The sequence below is a fragment of the Cuculus canorus genome, chromosome 3 (genome assembly GCF_017976375.1).
Source record: "Cuculus canorus isolate bCucCan1 chromosome 3, bCucCan1.pri, whole genome shotgun sequence".
In the NCBI taxonomy this organism is placed as follows: domain Eukaryota; kingdom Metazoa; phylum Chordata; class Aves; order Cuculiformes; family Cuculidae; genus Cuculus; species Cuculus canorus.
The window spans coordinates 41,999,255-42,014,606 of record NC_071403.1 but is presented as its reverse complement, the minus strand read 5'-3'; the positions used below and the strand labels follow the sequence as shown (position 1 = coordinate 42,014,606).

The 15,352-nt window shown below is 42.1% G+C and overlaps 2 protein-coding genes across 3 annotated transcripts in view; one reads left to right on the top strand and one right to left on the bottom strand.

Moving 5' to 3' along the window:
• The window catches only part of ENPP3 (ectonucleotide pyrophosphatase/phosphodiesterase 3), a 35,921-nt gene extending 30,734 nt beyond the window's left edge, over positions 1-5,187 (bottom strand). Inside the window, 7 exon segments of the mRNA XM_054063794.1 lie at positions 350-474; positions 1,532-1,572; positions 1,574-1,641; positions 2,247-2,326; positions 5,036-5,099; positions 5,102-5,159; positions 5,161-5,187. Coding sequence (XP_053919769.1) covers positions 350-474; positions 1,532-1,572; positions 1,574-1,641; positions 2,247-2,326; positions 5,036-5,099; positions 5,102-5,159; positions 5,161-5,187 — 463 coding nt within the window.
• Positions 5,188-12,466: 7,279 nt separating this feature from the next.
• The window catches only part of MED23 (mediator complex subunit 23), a 40,204-nt gene continuing 37,318 nt past the window's right edge, over positions 12,467-15,352 (top strand). For both annotated transcript variants that reach the window (XM_054062692.1, XM_054062693.1), the window contains exon 1: positions 12,467-12,604. In XM_054062692.1, coding sequence (XP_053918667.1) covers positions 12,566-12,604 — 39 coding nt within the window. In that variant the 5' untranslated portion in view covers positions 12,467-12,565. The remainder of the gene's footprint in view (positions 12,605-15,352) is intronic.

Here is a 15,352-nt window from a genome sequence, read left to right as displayed (position 1 = left end):
TAGAAATTTTAAATTAGGGATGATTACTACAATATGCATTCCGAATTGCATAAAACTTGAAGCAGAAAACATGCCTCCAACAATCTAAACTCCACATCTGGTTCTCTGCTGCAATATTCAAAATGTTCTGTCTTTCTTAAGAATGAGACATATTCACATTTTTTCCCAGTCAAAATTGCCAAAAGCTTAACATCTTTATTATATCTTAAACATCTTTATTTTCAAAATGTCACTGTAAGATTTTACTTGTAAGAAAAAAAATTTCATCTGCCTTTATATTTGCCATGTTTTGCCCATCTATTTACTTCACAGGACATTCATGCATAAATCTTTTTGACTTTTCATTTACATTTGCAAACACTGTGGTAGTTTCACCAGCAGTCTTTTTCCTGCAAGCAATCATCAGAACAAGAACAGTAACTTCCAGGTATCCGTGTTTCACCACAACGGAAATTAGTGCAACTCCAAGATCGGCTGAAAATATGGAAGAAAAGATTATGACCAGTTCACAGAACCTTAAGTACACCCTCCTGTGTCTGGAAATCCCCCAAACAGGTAAAGGAAAAAAAAAAAAAAAAAAAAAAAAGAGAGGTTTTTATTAGATTATAATTAGATGATTTGCTTTAGAAGATTTATCTGAAAAGAAAAACTCAAGATTTCATGTAACACATAAAGCCTATTTCTGTAGCTATTGAATGGTAACACAGAACCTTAAACATAATTGATTTTACAAAGATGTCCTCAGAAGCACCCCATTCAACGCCTCCACTCTTCCAGGAAGATCTAGAAAAGCCAAATCAAACCCATATTTTCCCTACAGAAGAAACAGAGAAGGGAACACATCTTGTTCCTGCTTCTTGCACAAGACTCCAGTAGACAGCAAAATAAGAGAGATGTAAGAGCCGAAGCAAACAGAAAAGTGATACAGACGACGAAACATCTGTGGCAGCTGCCAGTAGAGTTGAAAGTAACTGGAAAGGAGTCTGGCCTCAATGCAAAGGCAGGCTGCTCCTCTGGAGATGAGTACAGTCCTCCAATTCCAGACTCCCACCGAGTTGCTGCACTAGACTGGAGAGTGCACCTGGCCTGGAAACATCCATTCATTTTCAAAAGCAAAGGACAAGCCACACAGCAACATCATTTCAGGCCCCGGTCAATGATAAACTACAATTTCAACTCACACTCATTCACAAGCTTTTATCTGGGACAGAAAACATGCACTGCAAATGCTTTGGTTAGCCATAGGGGACAAAAAACCCAAGGGATTTGACTTAAGAAAGACTCGGGAAGATTTTATGTCCTGCCTGGTCACCAGTTTATGTCCCTCTAGCCATCTGAATGCAGAAGCACTTTGATACCATTGTGTTTTCTTCCACCGCTCTGAGGGAATACGACATCGCTTCCACATATCTGCTTAAATACCGAGAATTTTATACTTTTCCTTATTACTATCAATCATGTGAAAAAAACAAATCCAAAGCAAAGTGGAAACCAGTGAGCATTGCCTGTGAGGAAACATACTTGGCTCTACGCAGTGTCCTCATAGTCCCAGCAGCAGTCCTGACGCTCCTTGGCAGCCACTGTCGCACTGGCAGCCACGCACATCTTTCCTCTGTTCCTCATTGCATTTGTGCCTGCAAGCTGGCTGTAGGGAGAAGGCAGCAAGTCTGAGTGCTTGATAACCCTGTCCCAGACAGGTCAGTTAAATGGATCATGGACGTGAGCTGTGGTGGATAAAATGTGCTTGAATAAATTTCCCAAAGCCAGTTTCCTGAGTCATTTTCCAATGCAGGTCACTAGTACACACGTCAACAAGGTGAAATGAAAGCTGTAAAAGTCCTCTGGACACTGAAGGTGCTAGGAGGGTTGTTTGGCTATACTCACCCGTAGCCTGTGGCAGGGCTGGTTCTGCAGCAGATCTCTGCAGAACTGGTGGCACTGGAGGTAACGCCCAAGTGTCTCAACCTCCCACCATGAGGCATCTCCCCTGCTCAGTTCTGTGTCTGGGATGTGAGAGGAAGAGAGACTTTCACTTTGGACATTCCCTAATGTATCTGCCAAGGAACTATGTGCGATGGGAATTTCCTCAAGGCCAGGCACACAAAGTCATGGGGGCTTCCCATGGGCAGATGGACAGAGCCTAGCAGTCAGGGGAGATGTGCTGGAAGTGGAAAAAGAGCCTCTGCTGAAGGCCATTACCAGATAAATGATCAGCAGTAATTATGCTGAAAGTATCATAAACATACCTTGTTCCTGGTCTCCACGGTTCAGTCCTAGTCCTAAACCTAGTCCCAGGGATACAACCACCAAAGCACACAGGCAGAACCTGTCCCACAGACACAGGAAATTAAAAGTTTACAATTGAGATAAACTGTTACTTTATTGAAATTAACTGTGTGATTATTATTTCTTTGAATGTATGTTTTCTTTCTGAACTAACAATTTCTCAGAAGTGTTCATCAAAAATTGGATATATTCTGAGCCTGAAGATAGGAGAAGCACAGCAATGCATAATCATGCAAACTGTTTACAAGCCAACGCCTTAATACCAGACTTTCACCTGTGGCCAGTCCCATGTTGCAATCAGGGATTCTTTTCTGGGAAAAAAGATAGGAAGCAATCACTATATTTACCTGCTTTGCAACTCTGTAAAGATAAGAAAATGCTTCTATTTAGCATCTGAAATGCTTACGGGAAATTTTAAAAGACTCAGCTGAATGGAAGCTGCCAGTGTCAAATTTTCATCCCTATGCCAGTTTCTCATTATAAGTCCTATTAGTGAGGTTAGAAGAAATTGGAAAGAGACAAACAGCCCAAGGAAACCTCATAACAGAAAGCAGCATAATGTTTGGGAGATTGGGGAAGAGCTGAGGAAGGCTCTATCAGTTTAAGAAACACTCCAGATGAATGGTGATCTATGCTGGCTGAAAGGTAGTGTGAAAAGTGGTAAACCTCTCAGAGTATTTCATAGTGTTTGAAACCAGCCCAGTTTACTGCCCATTTTTTGCCTCAGAGTTTTCTTTCATCTCCTGTGATTTCCAGGGACCACCAGGTGCTAGCAAACACAAGATTCAAATATAAATAGCAAAAAGAGACACTTACTCCCATGCTCTGTACTACTGTACCAGAGCCTCTTAACTGAGACTACAACAGCAATAAGAAGCTGAGAAAAACTGTATGTGTGGGTAGGGTATAACCCAAGCGCACATAAAACATCCTGCTACTCTTCACCCATCCCTGCTCCCAAAACCACACTACACTCTTTGTTACTGCCTGTCCTGCCTTGCATGTGTTGGGAAGGGCTGCTCAGTTCTCAAGAGCAGGTGTACAATTTGGTCATAGAGCACCTCCACACCGGCACAGTCTAAGCACACGTTATTCCTTTCCACAGACCAGGAAGGCACAGGCATGCAAGTAGGAAAGTCCTCTCACAAGAGACAACCAGGAGATGTAACTGTGGGTCTGGCATAGGACACACTCTTCGTGGGGACAAATACAATCAGAGGTGCTCCTTCCAGACCCCACACTTTCTCCTCCTGCCGTTATGCTCCCTGCAACCATGCTCAAGTCTTTTCTGTTTCTCCCTTGCTGCCCTCTCTCCCCAGCCTCGTGTCACTGGTGTTTTCCCAAGCAATACCAAATTCACTTCCTTCACATTTTCTCTCTCCCACCTTTACTTTCTTCCTGCTGCTCACTCCCTTAATTAACACTGGTAGCACTTATGCAAACCCTCAGACTTTCCACAGCTAACTTCTACGTCTAAATTTAGGACTACAGCTACCTATTCACAAAAAAAGTTGTTCCTAATGCATATGCTTGGTTCTCTGGATGACAGTGTAACTACTATTTGTGAGTACATAAATTCTCTGCCTAAGCTTTCAGCAAAAAGCTGCCAAGAAGTACTTTGTGCATACAGTTTATGAAAAAACATAGATGCATAGTGTAGAATGTGAGCAGTTTACAACTCCAGTATTTAGAATCTGATTTTGTGATATAAGCAGACAATTGAATTAAAAAGAATGAATATCTTTTAGGATACTTAAATATCTCGCTTTACTCTCCCAAATACTTGTTGACTGTGTAATTTACTTTCCTTCATAGTCAGGCATTTTTTTCCATTTTGTTTCTGATGATTCCTTTATTTTACTGAAGACTTTGGGAAGAAATGTTTCTTCTCAATTTCCAGTGTTTCCTCAATGGGAAATCCTTGCACAATGCAGCATTAAGTAGGACAGATGTACTATGTCAATTGTTCTAGTGACACAGATTCAAATAGTATCATAACTTGCCTCTCTTTTTTATAAAGCTGTTTTCAAAATTAATTTTTGAGCCTTTCTAAAATCAGTACCTGTCATTTTCTCTAAATTCCAATTTCCAGACATAAGAGTTTGTGCAAACATATACACATACATATATACACATAATGCGTGTTTCTTTTGTGGTTACAAACAGAAGCTTTAAACTATGTATTCGCTACAACAAAAACATTTAAGAAAACACAACAAAACCCTATACATTATTGTTTACAAGGCAGCTGCAATAACTCTTAACATCCTGGGGAAGAGGGAAACAGTTGACACAATATGTGAGATGTGAGACTGTACAAAATGGTTCATTACTCTTTCCCTGCATTGCTTCCTGTTTTCACCAACGCCTTTCCTACATGTTCTGTTTTGTTAATCACAAATCCAAGATAAATACACAAGCAAAACAGAATTGCAGCCCCACTTTGGCCACAAACACTTCTGTTTTAAACAAAGGTGTAAAGAAAGTATTGAAGTAATTTTTTTGCTGTGCAAAAGAACTGTCAGGTTTATTGAAGGTAAAGAAGTAAGGTTAGTTTGCCAGAAAAAACTTTCTTGAAAAGTACCAGGAGAAGCAACTGAGAAATCTGCCAGTGACATTAGTGCATGCAGACAGTAAAATTTTAAGCACCAATTACCAGTAACCCTGAGTTATACATTAATACAATGAAATTTCTAAAAATTCTGCAGCTTTGAGGAACTGTTAACAAACAGACCAGAAGAAACAGCACCTACTTACAGCGCAGATGACTTTGTATTTCAGGAGGGTTTTTTTCTTCACATACGTTTTTGGGTTAAAGGTGCTTCATCCAAATGTCCACTTTGGCTGATGACATCGTGCTGAAGCTCCATTTTTGCCAAGATCTGCCTCTTGGCTGTTCATATGCTGTGGTTCCTCGCCTCCCTAGCTGGGTTAGCTGTGACTAGATGCCACTCTGCTTCAAGTGTGTATGTACTTTGTCATAGCTTTTTTATAAGATCCTAGCTTTTGCATCAGTGATAGATTTGCAGGAAGCCAAAGTAAGCAGGAAAAGGACTCAGAAAGGTCAAAGGCTGAAAAGAATTTTCTGTGTGCAGAGAAACTGTCGCATTTCAAGATAAGTATGGCATTAGGTTAAGCCTCTTAACTGGTGATTAGGAGGCAATACATTGCTAAGCAATAAATGCAAAAATGACAGAAATTCAAGTACTAAACTATTTCGTTAAAAGCTTGTCACCCAGAGTATTATTATTCGCCTAGTGTTAAATATATTAAACAAAACTAAAATGAAAGTAGACAGTTTCTTAAATCTTGCTCTCTGTCACGCTATGTCTTCATGTCCTTTCCCTTACCTATTACTAAAGGATTCCCTTCCATTACTGTCAACTGACCTTCGTCACATACTTCTTTCAGCTATGTTGCGATGGTTTGTCAATAGTAATAGACCTACTTATTAAAAACAAATGGTATACAGCCAAATCAAATTCCATAAAAACCAAAAGGTTTTGTTTAAGTGCATTTGAAATCAATTGTTATGAAAATGTACCTTCATAGACTACCAGGCTATGCAGGTGTGACTAATTCAAATGTTTACCTGATTCTAAAGAGGAGCACTGCATAAGCTGTAAATTATAACAAATAAATTTATAATCTTTATAATTATTAAAAAAAATCCAAAACATAGTACTACAGAAACTAGTATAAAGAAAATTAAATCCATCACATCCCAAACCAGTATAAACTTTACTCCCTATTCTGTTTCATTTGTGTCATGCTCAGCTTGCACATTATCTAATGGGGCCTTGAGCAGCCTGATCTAGTGGGAGGTGTCTCTGCCTATGGCAGGGGGATTGGAATTAGGTGATCTTTAAATCTTAAGGTCTCTTCCACTCAAACCATTCTATGATTTCTAATACAGTCCACGTTTATCATCCCCCTTCCACGACACCCACGAGATATAGGGCAGATATCATTTTCCTTAGTGTATGGATCCATCCTATGAAATGTCCATAAAATGTCCATTGAATTCACTTCTCCCCTGACTGGGGTTCCAGCTTTTATGCTGGTTGCTCAGGACAGGAGAGGCAGTGTGCTGTGTGGAGTTATTGGCTGCCAAAACCTGTCCAGGTTTGGGTCACTTTTGAGGGGCTTCTTGTGAGCTTGTCCTCTGCTCAGTGGTTTCTGCTATTGTACTTCCTATAACACAGAACTCAAAAAACAAGTTGCAACAATTTGAAGTTATATCCAGTACAATCTCCATGTCCTGGTCCCTTTGAACCAGGCTACAAAGTTTAATATCGCAATGAAGTATTGTCCACGCTGTACTATGTGACATCATTCCCACAGGCTGCAGTCCTTCCCTTGTCTGGAAAGCTGCCCAGTAGAAAGGACCTGGAGGTGTTGGTAAATAGCCAGCGTGTGCCCAATTGCCAAGAAGGCCAACAGTATCCAGGCTTGTATCCGAAACGGTGTGGCCAGCAGACGAGGGAAGTGATCGACCCCCTTTATTCAGCACTGGTGTGGCCACACCCTTGAATACCGTACTCAGTCTTGGCCCCTCAACTACAAAAAGACATTGAGGTACTTGAGCAGGTGTGAAGAATGGCAACAGAGCTAGTGAAGGGTCTGGAGCACAAATGTTATGGGGGAGTGGCTGTGGGAACTGGGGCTTTTTCAGCCTTGAGAAAAGAAGCTGAGAGGAGACCTTATCGCTCTGTACAACTACCTAAAAGAAGGTTTGTAGTGAGGTGGGTGTTCGTTTCTTGTCCCAAGTAACAATGTGATAGGACAAGAGGAAATGGCCTCAAGTTGCACCAGAGGAGGATCAGATTAGACATGAGGAAAAAATTTCTTCACTGAAAAGGGTTGTCAAGCACTGAAACAGGCTGCCCAGGGAAGTGGTTGAGTCACTGTCCCTGAAGGTATTTAAAGGTTGCTTAGATATGGTGCTTAGGGACATTGTTTACTGGTGGACTTGCAGTATTAGGTTTTACAGTTGGACTCGATGACCTTAAAGGTCTTTTCAACCTAAATGATTCTACAGTTCTATCATTCAGAGGCATACCTGCTCCACTGTGGACCTAATCCAAAGCCACAGATGCTTTGGGGTATGTCTGCCCCAGCGTGGATTTATTTGCATGACACAGTCCTTCAAGTGGAGTTCAGTCTATAGTTACAGCATGCCTACTTCAGCAGTACAGCCACAGCAGCAATGCCCTGGCCGAAAAGCCAGCCCAGGCACGTGGCCAGTGCTGTTCTCCAAATGTTCCCAGGCACAGTAAGGTAAAATGATAAGCATTACAGCAAATAGCAGTCACTAGGCACTCACTAAACTCTAATAAATGGCAATACAAGCAAGTCACCCTGGCAATCACAGGGAGCCTGCCAACTAATGGCCAAACAGCTGTGACAGCTATACAATCCAGTCTAGCATATTCCCAATCAAATCTGTTGTTATCTCAAACCCCTCTGCCCCCATACTGGGTGCCAAAAAGCACTCATGTAGGTTAACCCCAGTAGGCAGCTCAGCCCCTCACTCAGTCTCCTGCATGAGATGGAGCTAGAACTGGAAGGTAAAAGTGAGAAAGTTGTGAGCTGGCATAAGGCAGTTCAATAGGAAAAGAAAAGTTGTGCGTGCCAGCAAAGCAAAACAGGAATTCATAAACTGCTTCCTTTCAAGCAGAAAGGTGTTCAGCCATTTCCAGGAAAGAGCAGGGCTTTTACCGTGTACAATGATTACTTGGGAAGACAAACATTATAACTCTGAATGTCCCTTCCTTCCTATTTTTTCTCCCAAGGTTTTATTGCTGAGCACAACATTATAAAGTGTAGACTGTCCTCTTTGGTCAGTTGGGGTCAGCTGCCCCAGGTGTGCCCCCTCCATCCTCTTGTGAACCCCCAGCTTACTTGCAGGGGAGGAATTGAGGCTGTGTAAAATCCGCTCAGCAATAGCTAAAATGCAAGGGAATTCAACACACTGTTTTCATCACAAACAAAACCACACCACCATATAATACCATTGTGGAGAAAAATAACACCATCCCAGCCAAACCAATACATATATTTACAGAAGTAGAAAATTTGACTTTGAGAGTATGAATATCAATGTAGGCACCAGAGTGAATTTCTGTTTCCACTGATATCAAAGAAAATAATTTAGCAAGTGAACAGGATGTGATCTTATAGATTCAGTTTTGCTACTTTTATCTAATCATGCTTTATCTTACAAACATTACTGCCCACATGATGAATTTCTATGAAGTCTCTCACTGATAAATAAGAATATAGAGCTTCATGAACATTGACCAGAGAACCCAGACTTTCTGTTTAAAAGATCAAGGGCACTATAAATTTAAAATACTTTTTTTGTCCCTACAAAAGAAAATTCACATATAAAAACCATTCAATATGATCAATAATTAAAAGTAAAGAAAACACAAAGGAAGAAGGAAATAATTATAAATTATCCTTTCCATTCTCAGTTACTGAGCCATAAATTTCACTGACCACTCTGCATACAGTCTGATGCTATACAAATCCATTCCCCTATAGTCAAATTGCAGTCCTCAATTCATACTAGCACTTACAGAATGTTGTTTTCCAAGCTACCAATACAAAGCATCTGAAAGCCCTTTAAGGCCGTCAAGAACATAAACCGGCCTTACATATCTTCAATAAAAGACACCTTAGAACTCATCTGTCATCATCTTCTACAACAAATGGCACTCAGGGGAAAAAAACCACAAAACTTAAACCGCTTTTTCCATAAATGTTTTATCATCCTCAAAAGAAATGGTCATTTTTGCCAGAATAACTTGACACTTACAGTATTTTGAAAGCCCATTTCCTTTTCCATCTCTGCATGAAACGGCAAATTTCTTCCTCATGCAATACTGCTTTTCTTCCTTGTTTCATGAGGCTTGCAGCTCTGTGTTACCCAATACCGTCTGACAGGTTATACCTTGGCACAGACACCTGTATGCAATTTCTGGCACATAAGATCTGTACTGTACTTCCTCTTGGACATTTGATTCCTTTAAGCAAAGCAGATGACCATCACTTAGACCTGATCTGCTGTGGCAGCTCTGCCCTCAGCTCCACCCAATGACCAGATTCTCTGCCAAAGGTAGGACTCACAGCTAGTTAATGACCATGTCTGTCTAATGAATGTAACCACTTAGATTTGGCTGGCATGATATTTTAGACAACATTCATTCTAATGTTGGTAATGACCTAAAATAAGATAAAGTTGCAATTAGGCACAAAGTTGTGGACAGATTTTGGCTTGGTATGTATTCGGGTTAAGTCAAGAGTTGGAGCCCAAGGCATGATTAGGGAATGGCTGTTAGCCTGTGAATGTGACGAGCACTAAGCAGACAAAAATAAGAATAGTTGTCTGGTCCTCAAAATAAAGATAAGACATAACAGGCGTAAACCAACCTCTTTTGGGCTCCTTTCCAATCCAATTATGGGTCACCATAGGAACGGATTAGCAGCTTTACATAGAATTAGAGTAGACATCTATCCCGAATGTTGCCATTTTGATCAAACACGAGCCAGTCTGCCCAGGGCAGACAAGTACTGACACTAGATGTTGGCGGGACATCCAAGGGCATTGTCAGATTGTACTGCAACACTAAATAAGCACACAGTAGGGAGTATAATGAACATTTCTTACAAAATAACAGCTTGTGTTAGACTGAGTGCTACCCAATATAAGAGCAACACAAGCAAGTACAAATGGACCTTCATGTTATAATATATCCCCCCAAATGATTGATTACACATATTTGTAATTATATACAGGTATGCATTGTTTTCCAACTCCATATTTCTCATTACTGACAAAAATGCTCAGACTTCAATCTTATCTCCACTGGCTGTGCAAGTCCTGGTGCCCCTCATATTACAACTAGCTTGCGTACTTTTAAAATCTATTTATACATTTCTCATTGATTAGGTTATCTATTCTTCTAGGCCTGTTTACACAAAAGCTGTTTACAACAAGTAATCCTTTATCCACTTCCACATGAGCTTTTCCCCTATGGATACACCCTATTATTTTTCACTCAGCTCCAAGCCTGGGAAAATGTTAATTTCTCACTGCTCCAAGGCCTTCATCTATCAGCTAGAATTTTGGATGATCAGCTGCATTTTTGTGCTCTAGGCAATAAATTTAGATAAGTTGTATCTAGTTACAAGGTTCAGTGTTGTTCCAGAAAGCATGTGGCCGAACTGCCACAGAAAGCTCAGTAAACACAGCATCAATGTCAGAGCACAACAAAACTTTTAAACTTATTTGAATTGGCATTTTATATTAATTTTAATCTAAAACCAACTGCACATGTGTAATATATCCACTGACAGTTTCAGATAAATGCATTTTTGACCCACTCTACTCCGCAACTGGTGCAGCGCCACCTTGAGTACTGTGTGTTCGCAGTTTTGGCACCAAAGTGCAAAAAAGGATATCAAGCTACTGAGAGTGCCCAGAGGAGGGCCACAAAGTTGGTGAAGGATTTAGAGGGGAAGCCATACAAGGAACAGCTGAAGTCACTTTGTGTGTACTGCTTTCTCAGAAGGGAAGGAGGAGGAGCAGATGCTGATCTCTTCTCTCTGGTGACCAATGATAGAACCCAAGGGAATGGCAGTTAGGTGTGCTGGGGCAGGTTTAGGTTGGATAGTAGGAAACGGTTCCTCACCCAAAGGGTGGTGAAGCATTGGAATAGGCTCCCCAGGGAAGAAGTCACAGTGCCAAGTCTAACAATACTCAATTGAACAATGCCCTCAGACACATGGTGAATTTTGGGGTTCTGCTATGCAGGGACAGGAGTTGGACTCGATGATCCTCGTGGGTCCATTCCAATTCAGGTCATTCTATGATTCCATGATTTTCAGTTTGTTCTGTCCTTTTGCTTTTCTATGAGAACAATTCTAACTTTATAGTACTCACAGCAAACCATGGTCCCGTACCTATGTAAGAGATCCTTACTGTAAGAACCAGAACACATATTTTGTCAAATTAGAATCATAGAATATTTTGGGTTGGAAGGCTCCTTAAAGATCATCTAGTTCAAACCCCTCTGCCATGGCCAGGGACGTGTCCCACTAGATCAGTCTGCCCAAGGCCCCTTCCAACCTGGCCTTGAACACCTCCAGGGATGGGACAGCCACAACTTCCCTGGGCAACCTGTGTCGGTGCCTCACCACTCTCATGGTGAAGAAATTCCTCATGTCCAGTCTAAATCTGCCCCTCTCCAGTTTATAGCCATTGCCCCTCATCCTATCACCACACGCCTTTGTAAAAAGTCCCTCCCTGGCTTTCTTGCAGCCCCTTCAGGTACTGGAAGGTCACTATAAGGTCTGCTCAGAGCCTTCTCTTCTCCAGACTGAACAAGCCCAACTCTCTCAGCCTATCCTCGTAGGGAAGGTACCCCAGCCCTCCAATCATCTTTGTAGCCCTCCTCTGGACCCGTTCCAACAGCTCCATATCCTTCTTACATTGAGGATTCCAGAACTGGACACAGTATTCCAAATGAGGTCTCACAAGAGAGGAATAGAGGGGCAGAATCAGTTCTCTCGAACTGCTGGCCACGCTTCTTTTGATGCAGCCCAGGTTACAGTTGGCCTTCCGGGCTACGAGCACACATTGCCAGGTCATGTTGAGCTTCTCACCGACCAGCACCCCCAAGTCCTTCTCCGCAGGGCTGCTCTCAAGCACATCATCCCCCATCGGTGTACTGAAATCGGGGATTGCCCAACCCAGGTGTAGGACCTTGCACTTGGCCTTGTTGAATCTCAGGAGAGTCACACAGGCCCATCTCTGCAGCTCGTGCAGGACCCTCTGGATGACACCCCCGTCCTTCTAGGTGTGGTGACTGCACCACTCAGATTGGTGCCATCATAACTCTAAAATCATATTACATCAAATCAAATGACATCAAGTCAAATCACATGAAATTACTCTAAGAACAGAGTATTCAAAACCAAAACAAGCCTAAGCAAATATTTTCGTTAAATAACCAATATCTCCCCGATTAACGGCAGCTGCTTCTCTCGCCTCCATTCCTGCGCTCTCGCGGTGCCGCAGCGCCCCGGCGGAGGCGTAGGAAGCAGGTTCGTCGCCGCCCGGAACGATCGTGCAGAGCAGTCGCTCCCTGGCGGGCGGAAGTGCGGGAGCGCTTCCGGCGCGGGGGGTGGGGGGCGGTGAGGGAGTCGCGCCGAGGCCTGAGGTTGCGGGAGTGCCCGGCGGGGCTGTGGCCCGGCCGTCCCCGCGGTGCCCATGGAGACGCAGCTGCAGAGCATCTTCGAGGAGGTGGTGGTGAGTCTGGCCTCAGGGTGCTTTCCCCACCATAGAATCATGGAATAGTTTGGGTTTATTAGCTTTATTCATCCAGTCCAACGCTCTGGCTATGAACACGGACATCTCCAGCCAGATCAGGTTGCTCAGAGCCTCATCCAGCCTGGTTGTCCACGACTTCTCTGAGCAACCTGTGCCAGGTTTTCACCACAATCAGTGGATAGAAAAGATAAAAAATTCTTCCTAATATTTAGTCAAATCTTAGAATCATAGAATGGTTTGGGTTGGAAAGCACCTTAAAGATCATCCAGTCACAACCCCCCTGCCATAAGTAGGGACACCTCCCACCAGATCAGGCTCCTCAAGGCCCCATCCAAGCTGGCCTTGAACACCTCCAGGGAGGAGGCATTCACAACTTCCCCGGGCAACCTGTTACAGTTTCTCCTCACCGTCACGAGGAATTTCTTCTTAACAGACATTCCAAGTCTTCACCCTTCCAATTTAATGCCATTCCCCCTTGTCCTGTCACTACATGCCCTTATAAAAAGTCCATCTTCAGCTTTCTTGTAGGCCCTCTTAAGGTACTGGAAGGCTGCTCTGAGGTCTCCCTGGAGCTTTCTTTTCTCCAGGCTCAAGAACCCCAACCCTTTAAGCCTCTCTTCAAAGAGGAGGTATTCCAGGCCTTTGATCGTTGTTGTGGCCCCACTCCAACAGGTCCATGACTGAATGTCCAGTTTAAACCTCTCTTGGCACAGCTTTGAACCATTCCGACACGCTCTGTCACTGGATGTGAGGGAGAACAGAACAGAACCTCCCTCTCCACTTTCCCTCCTCAGGAAACTGTAGAGAGCAACGAGATTGCCCCTCAGCCTTTCTCTACAAACTATACAAACCCAGAGTACTCAGCTTCTCCTCATAGGACGGTGTCTTCCGGCCCTGTCACCAGCTTTGTTGCTCTCCTCTAAGCATATTCAAGGATCTTCACGTCCTTCTTAAATTGTGGGGCCCACAACTGCACACAGTCCTCAAGGTGAGGCCACACCAACAGTGAATACAGAGGGGTAATCAGTTTTGCATCATCGGCAGTCTTGCTAGTGGTGCATGCAGCTCCTGCATCCAGATTGTTGATAAACATACTGAACAGAGCTGGCCCTAGAACTCAACCATGAGGAACACTGCTGGTAACTGGTTTCCAACCAGATGTAGCCCCCTTCACTCCAACCCACTGAGCTCTGCCCTTCAGCCAGTTCTTCACCCAGCACACTGTGAACCCAGTCTTCCCACAGTTGGACAACTCGTCCAGAAGGATGCTGTTGGTATCAAAGAAGGGTTGGTATTAAAAGACTTAACTAAAATCCTTATAAACTTCCTCCACTGCCTTCCCCTCATCAACTAGGCCGGTGACTTTATCATAGAAAGATATCAAATTAAACAGGACTTTCTTTTTGTGAATCCAAGTCATTAGGTCATTAAGTCATTGTTTTGAAGAGCACAAAGGAATGAGCTGCTTGGTAGATATGAGCACTTCATAGCCTGAAACACTGTGGTGACAGTAGTTGATAAGGTCCTGAACAGGAGCCTGACTGATGTTTTGGACAGAAGAGGCTGGTTGAGCTGCCTGAACTGGGAAAAACATGTAGATCTCATAGAGAAGTGCAGTTGTAAATGATGTCCATCTGATGAATTTCATTAGACGGAAAGTGGTATTTTTCTTTCGATTCTGAGTTTGCATTACAAAATGCACTGTGTACTTTTCTTTGAATGGTGTTAAGTTGCTTGTAGGTTATTAATTACCTGTATCTGGCTGATTTCTCATTTTGCCCGTCACTCAGATGATATTTTCACATATTTAACATTGTGATTTGACTGTGTTGTCACATTGCCTGTTTGTGAGCAATGTTACTTAACTAGAATTTTTATGTAACAAAAAAAAAAAAAGCCCTTACAAAATTTCGATGCAGTTTTTGTAGCCATACTGAGAAAATAGCAAGTTGTTACTTACACTGCTGCTATTAGGGACTTGGTAGGCAGCAGGAAAACTTAACCTAAGTTTCAGTGCAGAACATATGAGTACTGGTTTCTCTTTTGCTTCTAGAGAAAGCTCTGAATAGCAGTCTCAGGCAATTCTAGGCTGTATGAATGAAAAGGATCACCAGAAAAATTGTTTTATTATGTGCTCTTAGTTCTAAAATATAAATGCAAATACGTAGTGATCAGTCATAGATCATATCTGAGTATAATATTAAAATCTTTAGAAGGTAAAAACGTTGTAGGATAGTTTTTCCAGAACCTCTTTGCCGATGTGTTAGAATAATGATGTAGATGCCTTTGAGCGAATGGAGTTCTTTTTAAAAAAAGGTGTGAAAACCCAACAATGCTTTAGCAGAGATAAATTAGGTATTTATATGTAGTTGTTTACCTAGTACAAGACAATGTAATCATTCAATGGAATTTAAAAAGCAGTGGATTTAAACTCGGATGAGAAAGTAACTATATAATTGATTTGTATAACTCAGTGTCATGGAATTAAGTGGGACAAAAACTTAATGTAATTCCAAAATATTAATCTTCTCAAAGTACGAAAGAAAGCTGCAATAACAGAATTAAACAATTTAATCAACTTTAGAAAGTAAATTAATCTCTCAATGTTTAGAAGAAAAAAACAAAACAAAGATTTTGATCTGGATCCATGAGCTTTGTTGGTTTTAAGTTTATATGAAAACTAAGCAATCTCAACTTTGAAAGAGTCCAGCATAGCAGAAGAAATAG